Raw genomic sequence first — 20,383 nt, forward strand, 5'->3', positions numbered from 1 at the left:
CGGCGCTGTCGGTCGTAGCGGGTCTCACGCATGCGCACGAAGGAGCCGGCTCCCTCGTGCGCATGTGCACTGGACAAACATCGAGGCGGCCGTGCGGTCGTAGACCGTACGGCCGCCTCTGAATGAAGCCCTAAGTCTCAGCTAGGTAGCACAGCCCATTAGAAATAGCTAGGGTGTGCAGTCCAGGCCCCCTCCCCCTAAGATATTAAAGTGATACATATCATTGTAAATCAGGTCATATTTCTAGGAAACAGATTTATTTAATGTCACTCTTGTTCTGCTTTCTGTACTGTGAAAAAATGAAAATTCCCAATCAAACCACAACACACAGTAAAAGAGGAACTGGGGGCGTAAGAGGAAAACAAAACTGGAGTCCTTGGTTCCATATATTACAGAGGGAGATATACTGGTGGCGGCTATTGTTGAGCTGAACCAATGTTTATGAGAATTGAGATTATCAGTTTCACTAGTGACCTAACGTAATCAGTAGACATGATCATAATACAATATATCTGCGCTCTATACAGACACATGTAATTTTATATACAAATAAATAATTATCCTGCGCTGATTCAGGATCATTGTGTGTAGTAGACCTTTTTAGGTTATCGATATTTAAACCTCTAAGTCCGATGGGTACATTTCTTTTACTCACTATTGAATGAGCCATAAAAAATGTCCATTCGATGGTTTGAGGTTATTAACTAAACTTTTCATGAACTCAGGAATTTTAATGGATGACCATTGCCAACTAGGGGCCTGATTCAGAGCCACTCGTAAGCGACAACTCGTTCGCTCCGAGCGATGTTTGCCCAACTGCGCATGCGTACGGATCGTTATACGCATGCGTGAACCAGTCAGTGCGGCCGAAATTCATGTGCTCGCAAAATAGCGAATGCCTGCTAATTTCAGTGACAGAATGAGGCGTATGTGGGTGGTAACAGGGGAAGGTGCTTGTAAACGGGGAGTGGAGATCCGATCGCAGGCGTGCTTAAAGGTCAAAACGGGCGTTTTATGGGTGTGCATATTTAAAACAACAGCATCATTGACCACGTCACTGGGTTTTTTTTAAGCCAGAACTGCTCGCAAAATTGTGGTAGCAAGAACCAACCACAAGAATAGCGAGCAGCTCATACCCTGTTCGATGTACTCGATTAATCTAATAAATAGCGGACATGACGTAGGATGCGAGCGGACAGGGGGCGTAGCTTTCCAAAAAACGACCGCCAGTTTTGTACGCTCGTTCAGACCTAGAGGCGTGAACAGACCGCAAACAGCGAACGGTTCATTTGAATAGCCACCCCTATTTTCTGGACGAGCGAGCGCAAATAGCGTCAGGCTCTGAATCAGGCCCTAGGTTTGCTATCCAGAACAGAGGCTAACATCCCAGTGGTCTTCATCAGGGACCCCTTCAAAGGGATTTATGCTTCGCTGTACCCAAATGCAGATTGTGGCCCTCTGAGTGGGTACCTCTTGTGACAGGCTTGTTACCGGAATAAGTGCAGTAGAGCAGTCAGATGTGGGTTAGAACCATACCTTGCAGGTAAGATTAGGCAGGTTAAGTACCAGAGGGACGTAAAGAAGAATTGTCTAACAAGCCATGAAAAAGAAGTCAAATACTGAAATCGACAGCGCATGTATCCAAGGAGCAAATGGGAAGCAATGTAGGAAAAACAAAAACTGTGGATAATGACTTGCTGCCACTGTCGCTGCTACTTGGACGAAGTGGGAAGCTTAAGAGCGGTTTTAAATCAATCAATCAATTAATCAATCATTTCCATGGCTATCTCCCTGGTGCCCAGAGAGCGGAGGTTCTACTCCATAACCGGAGGCAAAATATTCCTCCACGCGGCTAATACCATCGGAACAGCATTCTGGACACTACCCTCCTTTTCACCTGGATGCAAGCCGGGAGACACGCTAAGCAGGTCAGCTTACATTGTGTACTTTAATCATAGGTAGTACAGCCGGTATCAGAGGCTGTTGCAAGTGACTCATTATTTACATTGTGGATAAGATTATCACTGTAATTAACCTCGAAGTGCAGTATCTATATAAGTTTTTGCACATTGGTGCACGGATTTAACCAATTGAACATTTGAGAACATTATAAATATTTTTCGGACTCATCAATTTTTGGGGGTTTCTTTCCTCCTCAGATTCTCATCCAATAAGACATTTGTCTAGATTCATGAAGGATTTTGGAAAAATCCACTGAGTTATATAAGATCACTAGACACCAGCAACAGTATTGATATCTGTATTCACTGTTTAGCTTCATTATATCATACCAGTGTCTTTGATGTGGTTTTTTTTCTATAATATTGTGATTTGTTATAAGTGTGATTCATTCTGCACATGTTCTTATCCTTAGTAGAATTTATTCAATTTTAACATTTATTAAACAGCTTGTTGAATCCTATTGCGCTCCCTCCTGTTGTCATTTTTTTTTTTTCCTATTATAGAGGTTAGTCACCCCTTTATAGAGAGCCGCATGCGGATTACAACTTTGAAATCTATTTAAAACCACAGTGCCCTATTGTTTTTGTTGGTACCTTTATGTAGCAAAACAAGCCTGATCAGAACACGGAGTAGCCATCAAGAAATCTGAAACAGAGAAAGATGACCCTGACACCCCTGCACTGTCCCAGTGCCAGAATGAGAGTTACATTTTAATTTTGTACCAGGCACCACATCAGCAGACTACACTGATAAGAAATAGCACAGAGCTACGCCTCCTATCCATAGTAGCAAATGGGACGGCAGCTAGAGATGTCATCGATGGTTACCATCAAAGGGTCCATCAGTGATTATCATCGATGGCCCAAAAACCCCAATGCATTCCTCGATGGCCACCGCTGCTGGAGGCATGGCGGGCCGCGGTCCAATCAAAAATGGGTGTGGGACTTAACAGATGAAGGGAGCCGGGATAAGTTCTGTCCCATCAAGAAAGACAAATATCCATTGACTCCCACAGTCCAACGATGGCGGAGAATCATTGGCTCTCTGCCATCAATGGCAAAACCATCGACCATTGACAGTTAACCATCGATGATTGCTAACTATCGATGGTCAACAGCTATCTCTAACTGCACCTAGCCAGGGGTAGAGGTCAAAGCTGAGCGCCCACTAGGTTCAGAGCAGAACATTGGCTGGAGATAGTAGGTTGACAGCCGCACAAACTGAACTGCAGGGACAGTGCCTTCGGAGCTAGTAAGGGAAGGGATGGGATGGCTTGTTACAAATTCCTTTATTTGAATAATTTGGCAACACAGTGGTTGTCCAGGAGTTTAATTCTCCTATTGCAGGTAAATGTATGACTTGCATCCACTTTGTCTAAAAACAAATGGATTGCACTTGCATTAACAACAGATAAACATAAAAACAAGGGCTGCCACACCTAGTGCATTAAGAAAGATATAAATATTACATAACAAAAAATCCTGTCTGCATACCACAAGCAAGAGAAAATGTGCTCGTCAAATGATATTGGGGATTCTTCTATAAGATGGACCAATATAAAAAAGTACAATAACGTACAGTAGATAGATAACATTTTATTCATGAATATAAAAAATAAGATGCCCGTACAAAAGATAAAATAATCTGAGCTTATTGGAGATCCTCAATGGAAAACAGATGTACAGAGAATTATTTTGGGCCAAGGTACTTATTCCACATATAGGGCCTGTTTCAGCAGTGCACGCTAGCCATGCCATGTGCTGTGTGCGAACGCAACACGCGGACCTATTCGGCAATGATGCAAGAAGACATATCTGTATTTATTGGCATATTTATTAATTATCAGGTTTAGGACCCAATAATTAATTGGGTCCTAGACCCGATAATTAATAAATATTTGTGGCAATAACACAGGGACAGGGGTTCAAATCGTGCTTTTTGACATGACCACTGTACATGATCAGAATACAATGCTATAGTATTACACTTTTTACAGACATAGGATACTACATGCCAGCATGACCCGACCATTGGACATGATTATAATGCAACTCTACTACATTATATAAAGACAAAGGACACTACACATGCCAACATGTCCTGACCACTATACATGATCATAATACAATTATATTTTACTCTTTACAGTACACTATGCCTCCCAACATGGCCTGACTACTGGCCATGATCATAATATACTTCTATTACACTCTATACAGACATAGGACACTACACCCCCAACATGACCTGACCACTGTACATGACCATAATACACATCTATTACACTGTATACACAGACATATGACCAGTGGCGTAACTAGGGCAGGGCGAGTGGGGTGCGTGCCCTGGGCGCCGTTGGACCGGCTGTGTGGGGGGTGCCGCCGGCCACGGTACCGCCCCGCCCGCCCTAGTTAGCCAGTGTAGCGCCGACCGCAATGAGTGCGGTCAGCGCTACACATTTACACAGGACCGGCGCTAGGCTTCCAGCGCCAGTCCTGTGCTGCACACCTGAGCCCATTCCCTCCCCCTGAGCGCTTGCCCAATAGCGCCAGGAGGCGGGCTCAGGCTGTGCATAACACACGCATCGCCGCCAGCGCTGGCGGCGATGCGTGTTAAACAGCAGCCAATGAGAGTCAGATAGACTCTCATTGACTGCTGCAGCAGCCACTGCGAGAGCCGGACCACAACTGCATACTGGGGGTACTGTATAAGGGGTACTACTGGGGTTAAGGTGCATCTGGATAGGAATGTTCAGCGTGAAAATAAAGGGGTGTGTCATGTTGACACGCCCCATTTTTAAGTGACCACGCCCATTTTCTTCCGCGCGCGCCTTCAGCACGCGCACATATCGGTATGTTGGGGTGGGGGCTCCCTTTTCAAATTTGCCCTGGGCTCCAAATACCCTAGTTACACCACTGCATATGACACTGAAGTGCTTTTGGCTTTTGGCCCACTTGTGATGTCAGTGGGCCTGGGCAGCCACGCCCCCGGCACGCCCACCAAAGGGGGCGTGCTGTCACTCACCATCGACAGCACGCCCCCTTTGGTGCGAGACCCATAACGACGGCTTGGCCGTCGTTATACGGGTCTTACGCATGCGCACTTGGCCAACATCGACCCGCTTGCGAGCGCTCAGCACTCGCGAGCGGGGTCTGAATTAGGCCCATAGGTCACTACACCTCCAACATGTTCTAACCACTGACCATGATCATAATACACTTCTATTACACTCTATACACAGACATAGGACACTACACCCCCAACATGACCTGACTAGTGTTCTCCCCAGAAAATTTTTCCAGCCAGGTGGCATCAAGATGTAGCCGGGTGGGGGCCTTCACAATAATAAAATTTTTTAAACCCTGTCCTTATAAAGATTTAAACTTGAAATAACATTGTATATATTAATTCTCCTCTTCTTATTAAAGGCCCAGTCGTCTGATTATGAAAAAGCTGCAAAGTCTGTAGGATCTGGTCATTTTTATACAACTCCCAGATACTGTCCCCACTTGCAGGCTCCCAAAGTACCGGGTGGTGAACCCGCATAAAACAGCCTGGTGAGAACACTGCTGACCACTGCACATGATCATAATAACTTCTATTACACTATATACAGACATATGTACAGGACACTGCACCCTCAACATGACAACTGGACATGAGTATAATACATGATGAGATTCCCTTTCACTTATAGTCTTCACTCAATGGAGAAGTAAGAAGTAACACTCAGCAATAAGTGCTTCCTCTTTCACTGCCTCTTATAGACCAGGGACACGAAAGTTCATCCCTGCAACATTGCAACCACCACCACAGAAACAGTGGTCTCATTGTGTAAGTTACGTTTTATCAGAATGGGTTGCTGTTTGTTTCGGTTCTTCTAGTCTATTGCCTATTCATGATGGACGCTAATGTCACCGCTGTTGCGAATTTGTACACAGCCGCTGTGTGAGAATATGCAAATGTCACAGCCACCGGGATTGTACTGAGACGACCACCGGCTGCTTCACAAAGCAAAGCGACTGCGAGCAAAGACGCAGGATAGGTCGCAGACCGGTCGATTATATGAGTTCTGAGTAACCCCTTATGGTCGTGCAGAATTGCCGGCGGCACTGAGACGTCTAAGCCATTTTTACTGCGCACGGAATTGCAGTGGCAGACAAAAACATGCCCTGAAAGCCGCGGTCGCAACACGCCTTCATTTCAGTCGCCCCCGTTGCCACCCACAAATGGCCCCTGCCTGTCAATCACTTTGCAAATAAATACTCACTGTGAGCAACAACGGTAATGGAACTTTACACATGCGCAGTGTGACTCAGACGCATGTGCAGATTGCCGATAATCGGTCAGCTGCGTAAATATCGGCATAGCGTATTTCTATGAATCAGGCCCTATTTTGGGACTGACATCTATAGGATAGGGATGACCGAGGTTTTGCAACCATTGATGGTGATTGGCCAATGGCAAGTATTTTTACCACTGATGGCTGGCCAACTATTCAGCACCATCGGTGGTGGTAGCCCGATGTTGAGGAACCTCGGTCTTCCCATGCCCAGCACTCAGCTATCGATGGCTTAATCATTCAATGGTAGAGCCATCGATGGCCATCACTACTATAGGACTCCCATTTTTCCGTAATGCATTTCTCCAGAGAGATGCGCCTTATGGGTGGGCTGCATCATCCATTTAAAATGTAAACTAACATTGGTTAACGCTTGTGATACAAATGCATTCTGTAGCATTCGTCCATATTATAATGTAATAGGAAATGTATTGTCATTTAATAGGAAGAAGGCTGAGCACTGCAGTGTCCATCAATAATGTTATAGACAGAAGGGCATGATGTACATAAAGTTTTGAAAAGTTTATCTTAATTGTCAATTATAATGGCCTATATTTTATATAGAGCAAGTTGTACTACATTTTATATACACATTCTTCATTCAGCTCCAAAGTCAGCCATTTATTTTTGCCATTCATTGAAGTATATTACAGTATATCCTATTTCCAGCTTGGTATAACAATATATAGTAGTCTTTGTATAGTATACGATTACACACAAATGGCACAGCTATTGTAAAGGTGGCCTATTATGCTTCAATTGTGTCATTAGGCTGTAGTGCAAATGTCAATGTTTTAGTTGGTCACCCATGTAGGTATCCAGATCGAATGAGTTCCAGCAAGTCAGGACAAGCAGCCGAAAAACATTTCCTATTATTATTGTTTGTATTATCGACTATTGATACTGATAGTATCATACTTTCATCTTTCATGGGCAATTATATCAAACTATTCACTGAGTATCTAACATTGGATAACCAATATTTATAAATAAACGGTGTATCTATGTTTACACAGGAATTTAGTACATAAGCTGTGTCTGTATACAGAAAAATATTATTTTAATAGACTGTACCTACTAAAGGTAAAATCATAGGAAATAGTGGATACTGAAAATATATTTGCTCATGAACACCATGGGCCAAATGTAATAGGGTGAGAGTTTAGAAAATATGAGAGCTTAGCAGTAAACTCTCACACTTTTTAAACTCAGCCAATGTAATAGAGTCTGAGAACAGGCAAACTCACATGTTTTTCAGACTAAAAAAAACTCACGATTTAAATTCTCATCCAGATGTTTTCCCACTTTGAAAATACAACACGATCAATGTTTACTGCTAAACTCTCACATTTTCTAAACTCTCAACCTATTCCATTTGGCCCCAGATATTGTTGAATGTTGCAGAATTGCTCTGTGCTACTTATGGGCGAGATGTACTAACACTGAAATGCGGTCAAACTTGACTGCATTCCCCATATGTATAATGCTACGGGAAGCGATCTGTATACCGGGGGCAGAACCCTGGCCTCTCTGCTGTGCTGTGGAAAAGGCAAGACACACCAGTGCTGCCACAGTCAGTGTGCCAAAGAATTTTCCTGACAACACACTGCAACTAGGTGAAATCAGGGCCTGTATTATACAACATCAATAAGTTATTTCAGTGTGTAACATAGGCCTTTTCCTTAGCGGTCACAGTGCCTAGGACTGCGCATATATATATTTTTTCAAATCATAACAATTACATTAATGAATAATTTAAACATGGATGTTACACTCATATTTTTAGCTGATTGTTTTGAAATCCAGATAAACTTTAAGAAACAATTGATGAGCTCATGCACATTTTGAACTCTGCATCAGTTTTGTAACCTTCCTTTAATGAATACCTCTGTGAGATAGTAAATGTTTACCAGAACTCCCCCCCCACTGTTTTTATCCATACTAAGTACTCCATAATGTTTTCAGATCACTGACAGTACCACATCAAACAAGTAAAGTTATACCATACCTACCTACAGTACTTTTCATATCTCGTCTCTGGAAGATGCCTGGAGAGGAGACACAGCTGGACACTTCATGGGACGAGGCTGGGTTCCTATGTCATTAGGCCCCGCCACTGCAAACTGCCACAAATCGCAGGACCCCGAAGAGGGGGTGGAGCTTAATACTGCATTTGCGCATAATTTAGCCCTGCCCCCTCCATACAGAGCCGCAATTCCTGGCAATTAGGCTGCGATTCACGGCAATTATCTACCGATCCAGCTCACTTTACTAGTAAGTGGGCGGATGCGGAAGATCCGGATTCACTTCTAGGGGTGCAGAGTGTTACCTGAAAATTCAGGAGCCTCCCGCAACTTCCAGGAGAGTAAGTATGATTTATACCAGCCCTCTTGTATGCATTTAGGGACTGATATAGAATTGAACTTTATACTGTTTGTTTTCACACTCCACATACTCTGGAACCAAGCATACTAACCTACGCATGAGCAGGGGTATTATAACAGTTGAGGGGGCTTGTGAGCAGCAAGCCCCCTCATCATACAACAGGAGCCCCTGTCCATACCAGTGCTGGCACAAGGGCCAGTGTCTGTGCGCCAGAACCCCTATAAGTGCTCCCAGTTGACGTCACCATCTTTCCATTGATATTCCGTGTAGAGAGCAAAGACCATGGCTGAATGCCATAGCCCTTGCAGTCCACTGTGTCAGCTCTCTGAATACATCATGTAAAGATGGTGTCGCTGGCAGCACTTAGAGGGGTTTCTGCTGCACGGACGCACTGGCGGACATCTCACAGGTGCATAGTGTGAAGCGTGTGACCCCCCTCATGGTGACCCATGATCCCGTGACCACCGCACACTCTGCTCCCCCATTATAGATAGGCCACTGTGAACGAGTACTAAACATCTCAGGTGCATCTACACTGGTGACGGAGTAGCTGTAACTGAAACGGGGCGTTCTCATGTAGGCAAAGTTCACAGAGGGGGTGTTGATGGAATTGCGGGCAGGGCAGATATGTCTGAAATCAGACAGATCTTTTGCGACATGAATAGGGCTGGTGCAGACAATGATAGATGACAGGTATCAATCTAACTGCATGGATGGGGGGAGACCAAGCTGCAGACATGTGTACAACACTGCACAGGGGCAAAAATTGGCATTTAGCTCCATGCACACAATGTGGGAGCAATTATGGCGGATTTGCATACAACTCTACATTGGGCCCCTAATGTTTTAGAAATACCCCTTATAAATATTATTATTTAACAATAAATGTACTGCGCTATATTTAACAGTATTTAAGGCACTGTTAGCGGTACACATACCACTGAATGAGAGCGTAGACCCCTAGAGTATGTGTGATTTAATAGCTAATGAAACAATTACAAAACTTCAATACAATACTGTTCATACACAAAGGATCAGATTTATCATCATTTTGGTCATCAAGATTGGATTGAATTAGATCATCTGTTATCCAAGGATATAAAAACATTTCATAGTACGAAAGTTGTGTAAGCAAATCAACACATTGGTGAGCAAATCAATTTACTTTAGTCTCATCTCTTTACATGTGCTGGACAATGTCTCTTCCCCTCATCTGTAAACCACTTGCCCAAACATGTCAACCCCCGAGTTCCTCACCCCTCCCTTTGCCCAATACAGGGAATGCAATGAAAGTCTTCTCTCTGTTGGAGATTTGTCGCACATTGTCTGGTATTATTGATTATTCCTGTCTCACCAATACTAACCCTTGTGCCTCACCAAAAACAAACCCTCCAATGGAATGTAACAAATGTCATTAGATCCCATTACTGGGTAATTAGACACTCAGTAGGGATGGACAAGGCAAACAGCAAAGGTGATATAATTTATGGCATATGGCTGTCATTAGTACAATCTGGTCCTAGGTAGAACCAACCTATTAGACATAGCGCTAATATTATTACAGTCTTGTACTAGGCAGGAATGGCCCATTAGACATATCACTATTTATATCTCTACAGTATAGATCTAGGCAGGACTTACCCATTAGACATACGGTACCACTGTTATTAATAGATTTGTACTAGGCAGGACTGACCTATTAGACATACTGTATCACTGTTATTACTAGTCTTGTACTAGGCAGGACTGACCTATTAGACATACGGTACCACTGTTATTATTAGATTTGTACTAGGCAGGACTGCCCTATTAGACACACTGTATTACTGTTATTACTAGTCTTGTACTAGGCAGGACTGACCTATTAGACATACTGTATTACTGTTATTACTAGTATTGTACTAGGCAGGACTGACCCATTAGCCATACTGTACCACTGTTATTATTAGATTTGTACTAGGCAGGACTGACCTATTAGACATACTGTATCATTGTTATTACTAGTCTTGTACTAGGCAGGACTGACCCATTAGACATACTGTACCACTGTTATTATTAGATTTGTACTAGGCAGGGCTGGCCTATTAGACATACTGTATTACTGTTATTACTAGTCTTGTACTAGGCAGGACTGACCTATTAGACATACTGTATTACTGTTATTACTAGTATTGTACTAGGCAGGACTGACCCATTAGACATATTGTATTACTGTTATTACTAGTCTTGTACTAGGCAGGACTGGCCTATTAGACATACTGTATTACTGTTATTACTAGTCTTCTACTAGGCAGGACTGACCCATTAGACATACTGTACCACTGTTATTATTAGATTTGTACTAGGCAGGACTGGCCTATTAGACATAATGTATCAGGACTGACCCATTAGACATATCATTGCTATTAGTCTTGTAACAAGCCATACTAGCCCATTAGACATATGAATGATATCATTACAGTATAGACCTAGACAGGACTGACCCATTAGACATATCCCTGATATTATTACAGTATAGAGTAGACATAGACAGGACTGACCCAGTAGACATACTGTATCACTGTTATTTTTGCAATATAGACCTAGGCAGGACTGACCCATTAGACACAGGGCCGTAACTAGGGTGGTGCGACCTGGCACAGGGCACCAAAGAGTCTAGTTACGGCTCTGATTAGACATATCACTGTTATATTATTACAGTATAGACCTACAGTAGGCAGGCCTGATCCATTAGACATATCACTGTTATTATCACAGTCTAGTCCTAAGCAAACTTATATTTGTTATTAGTACATTCTAGGCCTCGGGAGGACCAATCCATTAATATATAACTGTTATTATTACAGTCAGGTCCTCGGAAGGACTAATCCAATAAACATATAATTGTTGTTAATAGGAAGGACTAAGGGAACTATTCATCATCGGAGGCCGTATACTTAAGTATCCAACTCGCAGCGGGGGAAACTTGATACCTGAGCAATTCATCTTTGCTCCGATGCGGGGATAGCTGCTCCAAAAAGCAGCTGTCCCCTCTGTTAGTATCGCAGCTACAGAAGTAGCTGTGTTACTTACCTCTTCCCCGTCGGACCGGCTATGCATGCGTGACCCGAGGTCACCCATGCGCACAGCCGCCGGGGAGTCTGCGAGAAGGCGTGCTCGGATCCCTCTGCGCATCCCCGGAACTCCTTCCAATAGGAAGGAGTGGGGCTACGAGAGCAAGTGCCATCTGCAGATGACTTGCAGGTCCGACGGGCACTGTCGCTGACGATGCATTTGCCGATGTGCCCGATATGTGCTGGATCAGACGACACATTGTCTAGTGTGTACCCGGCATTAGGGAAAAATACCAAAGTGACTGAAATTAAGAATTTACTTATCCAACTGCCTCTTCCACCCTCTTCCAGTGAATGTCTGCCAATGATTTTGCTGTTAGTAAATTCTAAACTACTTTGCACTCACCTGTATAGTACAGACATTCACTTTGTGGACGCCGCTCTCTCCAGGTTGCCACGATATCTCCAGCTCAGTTGTACTCCTGGTCACCAAATTCAGGTCTTTTGGCCTCCTGGGTAGAACTACAATACATGGAGCAGAGAAAGATAACATTGTCACTGTAACCAGAATACATACTGCTCTCAATTACCATTTACAAATCATGGACTACTGGATTCCCAAAGAACTTGTCTTCCCAAGAGTCTCTAGTCAGCTATAGCAATGTTTTCACAAATTTTATCGAGATAGCTTCTGTGACTTGAGGACAATATAAAGCTCAATGCAATGTGTCTCAGAGGTGACGCAATGCTCTGCTGCACACATAATTAGCCATATACGGTAGACTGTACATTGCAAGTTTTCCTACGCACCTCTCTGGAGTGCGAAGTAAAACTTGCAATGTTGATGGCTGCGTTGTGTCATTCTGGAATGGTACATCATCGCCATTGCGCTGAATCAAATAGTTCCCACTGTGTCCCACTGTTACTGTGCAGGTAAAAAGCTCCACATCATGACAGACATCAAGAGAATTTACATTACAAACTGCTTTATTTTATCTACATGTACTGCAGGTGGTCCTCCTATCACAGCCATCCCAGGATGGCAAATGCAGAGGTGACACAGACTACAAAATACTTTATTACTAAAAGAAAGTAATTTTTCATAAATGTTTTGGGATTAAATAGCCTTTTAGGTGTGTTGGTAACTTTGGTTAGTGTAGAACAACTGGTAAGAACATAAAGGGGTCTATTTACTAAGCAGTGTTAGGAGACAGAGTGAAAAGTGATAAGGTACCAGCCAATCAGCTCCAAACTGCCATCTCACAGGCTGTGTTTGAAAAATGACGGTTGGGAGCTGATTGGCTGGCACCTTATCACTTTCTTATCACTTTTCACTCTGTCTCCTAGCACTGCTTAGTAAATAGACTCCGTAGAAATGCAAAACCTGGGACAAATTAAGCTCTACCCTTAATCCATCAGATCCACCAAAACCCCACCAAGATCTCCCTAATGCCTACTATATGCCCTAATGCAGAAAAGTACGAATTCGCACAACTCCATCCCTTTTGAATTGTGCAAGTTGGTGCTGTTCTGCCCAGTTACGTCACTAGGTGGTTTGTGGGGGGTGTGGGCTCCACTGAGTGACACCATTTGAGGGAGTGACTCTGCTATTTTGGTGTCACCAAGCTGCCATGATAGATGGATGACATGCAGGCATTATCCACCCTGTGCCCGGAGAGACTGGGGCTGTACGACAGCTCCGGTAGCGCTGGGTAAGCCCCCTGTATGATGAGAACGGGGGCGTGATATGCAGTGACACCCAAAAACATAATTCAACAGGGGGCATGGCTTCACAGCCACAAGGCCACATCCCTTTCACAAGAGTGTGCGCCAAAGGTGTGCACAAGGAATCCACAGCGAGGGTGACAGGAAGAGTAGTAGGTGCACTGAGTGACACCAAATCCAGTGACACCACTGATTCTGCCAAAACCTGGACAGGTGGGAGGTGTGAAACAGATGTGCAGGGGACAACACAGAAGGAGTTAGAACAACCTGTAGCCAATCAGAGTGGTAGAGTTTTAGGGGCATATGTATCAAAGCTTGACGCATACTTGCCTGCCTTTTAACATCTCTTCCCAGGAGAAGCCCGGGTAAGAGAAGCAGGAGGGTGAGACGGGGTTAGAGCCTGACGATTTGCATCATTAAGCCCCATGTAGAATCACGTCATTAAGCATGCCTCCTACACGGAGACCCGCGATCGCCGCCGGAATTCTCATTCTGCCCACTTCACTAGGAAGTGGGCGGAATGTGGGAGAAATGCCTACCCTTCCGGGGGTGCGGGGGGGTTACCCGAAAAATTGGGAGCCTCCCGCGAAAACTGGGAGGGTAGGCATGTATGGCTTGATGTGAGATAAATTGTGAAATATATATCACTAACCAATCAGCTCCAAACTATAATTTCTTAAACACAGCCTGCAAAATTTAAGTTAGAAGCTGATTGGTTGGTGATATATAGCTCACAATTTTATCTCACATCAAGCTTTGATACATATGCCCCTTAGTGTTAACCGAAAGACAAAGTATTTTAGCTCTGCCAATATGTGTAAGTCCATGTGTAGGTAAGGTTGAAGCGGGAGGCCAATAGGTAGCAAATCCATAGCTTCATACATCCAACTTGCTCATTAGATAAATAGCTCAGTGTAGAGGAGAATAGCTTGAAGTAATGTAAGTATCTCCAGTTGTGAAAAGCTCATGTAATTTCTGAATATTATTGGAAAGTAACATACAGTCAGGTGCATAAATATTGAGACATTGACAGAATTTTCCTATTTTTGCCTCTATTCACCACCACAATGGCTTTGAAATGAAACAAACAAGATGTGCTTTAACTGCAGACTTTCAGATTTAATTTGAGGGTAATTACATCCAAATCAGGTGAGCGGTGTAGGAATTACAACGGTTTCTATATGTGCCTCACACTTTTTAAGGGGCCAAAAGTAATGGGACTATCAACTCAAAGGCTATTTCATGGACAGGTGTGGGCTATTCCCTCATTATTTCATTATCAATTAAGCAGGTAAAAAGTCTGGAGTTGATTCTAGGTGTGACATTTGCATTTGGAATCAGTTGCTGTCGACTCTTAATATGAGATCCAAAGAGCTGTCACTATCAGTGAAGCAAGCCATCATTAGGCTGAAAAATCAAAACAAACCCATCAGAGAGATAGCAAAAACATTAGGTGTGGCCAAATCAACTGTTTGGAACATTCTTAAAAAGAAAGAACGCACCGGAGAGCTCAGCAACACCAAAAGACCCGGAAGACCACGGAAAACAACTGTGGTGGATGACAGAAGAATTATTTCCCTGGTGAAGGAAAACCCCTTCACAACAGTTGGCCAAATCAAGAACACTCTCCAGGAGGTAGGTGCATATGTGTCAAAGTCAACAATCAAGAGAAGACTTCACAAGAGTGAATATAGAGGGTTCACTATGGTGGTGAGCCTCAAAAACAGGAAGACCAGATTAGAGTTTGCCAAACAACATCTAAAAAAGCCATTACAGTTCTGGAACAACATCCTATGGACAGATGAGACAAAGATCAACTTGTACCAGAGTGATGGGAAGAGAAGAGTATGGAGACGGAAAGGAACTTCTTATGATCCAAAACATACCACCTAATCAGTGAAGCATGGTGGTGGTAGTGTCATGGCGTGGGCATGTATGGCTGCCAATGGAACTGGTTCCCTTGTATTTATTGATGATGTGACTGCTGACAAAAGCAGCAGAATGAATTCTGAAGTGTTTTTCGGGCAATATCATATGCTCATATTCAATCAAATGCTTCAGAACTCATTGGACAGCGCTTCACAGTGCAGATGGACAATGACCCGAAGCATACTGCAAAAGCAACCAAAGAGTTTTTTAAGGCTAAAAAGTGGAATGTTATGCAATGGCCAAGTAAATCCCCTGACCTGAATCCGATTGAGCATGCATTTCACTTGATGAAGACAGAACTGAAGGGAAAATGCCCCAAGAACAAGCAGGAACTGAAGACATTTGCAGTAGAGGCCTGGCAGAGCATCACCAGGGATGAAACCCAGCATCTGGTGATGTCTATGCATTCCACACTTCAGGCTGTAATTTCCTGCAAAGCATTTAAAAAGTGAAAGTTAGATTTAGGATTGTTTAGTTTGTCCCATTACTTTTGGCCCCTTAAAAAGTGGGAGGCACATATAGAAACCGTTGTAATTCCTACACCGTTCACCTGATTTGGATGTAATTACCCTCAAATTAAATCTGAAAGTCTGTAGTTAAAGCACATCTTGTTTGTTTCATTTCAAAGCCATTGTGGTGGTGAATAGAGGCCAAAATATGAAAATTCTGTCAATGTCCCAATATTTATGCACCTGACTGTATATTGCATGTAACATGTATTGTAGTTTAGTGATCCTATAAGAAATAAAACATTTACAAATATACACAGAGGGACTGATGATGGTACAGAATGTGACGCTAAGCACCTCACGGTGTACAAAAGCAGCTGCTGGCATACTGCACACACACACTGGCCACTAACTGTACACTGTACTGTATTGCCACCTCAGGATTGTGTGTATGTATATCCCCCCATGCTGCAGCACAAAATGGTTTCTCAGGCACAAATATTTTATTTGCTCCTACTGTAGTTCTGAATCAGCCCTAATATGGGTAGCAGCTAAAAGCAGTCTGGTGAAGGATTGTATGATGAAGAAAAAGAAACATTAGTTTGGGAGGGAGTTACGATAAATGGAATAACAGCAGCAATGAAGCAGTTAATATAAGCCTGCAGTCAATCCCCCATATCCTCCCCCAGATGCCAGTGAGGTTAGTGGGCACTGAGTCAGGCCACGCTGGATCTAAACAAGTGAATCAGCCACATTCCTCCTGCAGGAATCTTCCACTAGGATGTGTCACCAACTCATGAGGCAGGTGGGAATGATTAGTGTGAAACCGCAGGTTTTAAGTTCATAAAACGGCCATTAAACCTACACCTTACTGTATATCATGTATATATATATATATATATATAACCATTATCTAACTGCCCAACCATGTTCAGTAGAGGATCTTAATTCTCTTACACTGTATAACATAGATTATGATGTACCCCATACTCTAGAATACAGTACATGATCTCCCCACAGTGTACAATACAGGGTCTTATTACCACTACACTGTTCTATACTGGGACTGATCTCCCCCACACTGTACAATATAGGGTCTGATCACCCACACACTGTACAATACAGGGTCTAATCTCTCCACACTGTACAATACAGGGTCTGATCTCCCCCACACTGTACAATACAGGGTCTGATCTCCCCCACACTGTACAATACAGGGTCTGATCTACCTCACACTGTACACTACAGGGTCTGATCTCTCCCAGACTGTACAATACAGGGTTCCGATCTCCCCCCATGCTGTACAATACAGGGTTAGATCTCCCCCACACTGTGCAGTAAAGGGTATGATCTCCCCTACACTATACAATACAGTATCTGAACTCCCCCACACTGTACAATAGAGGGTCTGATCTCCCCCACGCTGTAAGATACAGAATCTAAACACTTTCTCATCACACGCTATACAATACAGGGTCTGATCTTCCACAGTGTACAACACAGTATCAGATGTCCCGATGCTTTACAATACGCAGTGTGATCTCCTGCACACTGTACAACACAGTGTCTGATTACCCACCACAAAGTACAAGATCTTATTTCAAACACACTGTACAATACAGGTAAAGGTGGAACAGAGCATCATATAGACCCATAGCAAAATTTTGGAGCCTTTGGGCCATTTTCAATTTGATGGCGAAAAGTCAGAGGTCGGACTTTTCGCCATCATCACAGGTTTTTCGGGGATAAAGTATCAGGCGCGTGCCCGCATTATCCACGTATTCAATTAGGATTGTGCGAAAACGGGACCCGGCGGGAAGGTAAGTATCGAAAAAATCAGGGAATTTTCGGGAAATGTTCCTTGGACCCCCCTAAAGATATCCAGACATGGGGGATCACTATGGGTACTAACGTTTTTGCCTGCTGAAGGTATTTGAGGGTTTTAAATAGCCGCGGCAGGTGCATAAATGTGCCTGTGAAGAAGGGGTGCAGAAAAGCACTTAGCTTTTTTTTTTTTAAACTACTTCCATCAAATTTGGGGTACATGAAAATGGGTGTAAGCATATTTTTAAGTCCCATAAATGCACCTGCCGCTACCAACCGCGATGAAGAAAACACCTGCCACATACATGGGGACCCCTCAGGAATATATTGCGCTAGTTTAGAAGTTTGTCCCCCAACATTTTTTTTTCGCCCCAAAATGAAAATACATTTTTTGGGGTGTCCTGACAATTTTTTTTTTTTTTTGACACAGATAACTTTTAAAGGACACTCCCAAGGGTGCAGGCTATTTTTTTTAAGCCTGCACCCCTAAACCCCAATTCTGCACTTTTTTTCGCCATGTAAAACATGGTGAAAAGTTATCCCCGTTTTTTAAGAAAGACTTTTCGCGCCGGCGAAAAGTCTTTGAAATTGAATACGGGGATAATTGATAACTAGTTTTCACTTCAAATTGAATACGGCCCTTTGTCTGCCCGTCCCCTCCGAGTCTTCCACATTGCTCTTCTGAGCATACATGTGGCCCAGTTTGGGGCTTCACTATCTACATGTCAGTTCCGTGCATCCTTAAAAGGGTCTCTTGTTATAGTATTCTGAGCATGCGTGGGTTTTGGCGCTGTGCAAAGCCGAGCTTCACTGCAAAAGCATCTTTATCCGCTGAGGCTCAAATGAGCAGCCTATGGGCTTTCAGAGTGCAGTTCGGCATTGCAAGGCCTCTTTTCCCTCCACACCCCACAAAACGTCCACACCCCATGCAGTAGTGACATTTCCAATTTTTAATTCAGTTTCTGAGCTTCCCATACTGCACATCACACAATACCAGAAGCTATCCCACGTACATAGTAAAATACAGGATCACATACAACACTGTACATACAAGTACCTTCCAATGTGTATGAATTTGGATTTGGGACAAAGGGCCTGATTCAGACCCGGACGCTAAACTGCGGACGCACGCTATGGCTGATAATCACACGTTTGCGCATGCGTATGCGTCAATATGCGCCTGCGCGAGTCACTCCCTGCGCTCGGGAACTGTGCGCTCGTAGTACACAGACTGGACGCTAATTTGAGTGACAGATAGTGCCGTTTGTGGGTGGTAACAGGGGAAGGTGCTTGTGAACGGGGAAGTGGATGTGCGAACGCAGGCATGTCTGGGCGTCTAAACGTGGTTTTATGGGTGTGCATAATTAGCAAAGATGCGTCATTGCGCACGTCACTTGGTTGTATTTCAGCCTGCAGTGATCGCAGTGCTTGCGGTGGGGTAGGGTCTACCTCAAGCGCTGCGTGCAGCTCTGATGGCACCGATTAATCACACATTTCCTGTAGGTGACGTGTGCTAAGAGAGAAAGGTGGGCGTCTATATACTGGTGCGCGTTCGCTCTGCCGTCGCTCTCTGAGACATAGAGGGCGTCCTTCCACAAGACAGTGCGATCGCGGCATTTGCATACCCGGCCCCATTTGGCTGCGTGAGAGCGCAGCTTAGCATCCGGGCCTGAATCGAGCCCAGAGTGTGTCACAATAGGGACTGTGACATGTCCATCTCCCTTTCCTAATAATCCTCTTCAATGTCGCCTGCACTTTATTGAATATTTTTCTTTTCTTTATAGTCTACAGTACCTTTAATAGTGGCGGTTCTCGATGTGGTGACGCCTTTTTCATTATGAGCTTCGCAGGAGAACAAAGAGGACTTATTGAGACCTATGGGAAGAATAGGAAACAATGTGTTACAGCAAAACAATAATGCATGCACAGGAAGAATAGATTTACTATTTAACCAGATCCAAGTTAATGCTGTAATCATACCGAAAATATATTACAAAGCATAGAGGGTATTCTTTATTAACAGGTTTTATTTATTAGTTTAACATAGGGTGCAACATTTTAAAAGAAAAATAAGGCATTCCAACAGTAACAATGGAATGATACGAACTAGCACGGTCACCCCTCATATATGAGGTCATCTTACATTGTAATCTTGAACAAGGTTTGCGCTGTGAGGACAAATAGATAAACCCTATTGCCATACTTTCCAACTCTCCCTCATTGTCAGGGAGACTCCCTGAAATAGCAGCAATCTCCCTGATAGCACCTTACCCCCATTATGTAACTGTTATATAAAAAAAAAAACAGAGATATATACATTCAATTGGGATCATTACTATCATTTCCCTGCATTGGATATAAGGCACAACAATCCCTATGGCTACATGCATTTGCTGAGAAGTATCAGTGTGATTTCATCAACAAGTAGATCTTACTAACTGCTTTGGGGCTCATTTACATTTGTCTGGTTTATGACTGGTTTCCTCTCAGAATTAGCAGGACACACCCACTTTACCGCCTCGCTCATAGGTGTTGCTTTCACAATCTCCCTGAAATGTTTTTCCAAAAGTAGGTAAGTATGGTTATTGCTACTGTATCTCCTGCGAACTCTGTTGTTCATGACAAAAGACATTAAATGACAATTTTAGCTTTGAACAGGAAATCAGGCTTGTGATTCTTTCACTAGGGCAGTGATTCCCAAACTTTTTTGAATC

At 43.5% G+C, this 20,383-nt stretch overlaps 1 protein-coding gene across 1 annotated transcript in view; it reads right to left on the bottom strand.

The window, feature by feature from the left end:
- AXL (AXL receptor tyrosine kinase) overlaps window positions 1–20,383 on the bottom strand; it is a 100,360-nt gene that overhangs the window by 38,342 nt on the left and 41,635 nt on the right. The window contains exons 5-6 of the mRNA XM_088477107.1: window positions 19,464–19,544; window positions 12,149–12,264 (exon numbers count right to left, since the gene is read on the bottom strand). Coding sequence (XP_088333233.1) covers window positions 12,149–12,264; window positions 19,464–19,544 — 197 coding nt within the window. The remainder of the gene's footprint in view (window positions 1–12,148; window positions 12,265–19,463; window positions 19,545–20,383) is intronic.

The sequence above is a fragment of the Taudactylus pleione genome, unplaced genomic scaffold (genome assembly GCF_031769625.1).
Source record: "Taudactylus pleione unplaced genomic scaffold, aTauple2 ptg000199l, whole genome shotgun sequence".
Classification (NCBI taxonomy): Eukaryota; Metazoa; Chordata; class Amphibia; order Anura; family Myobatrachidae; genus Taudactylus; species Taudactylus pleione.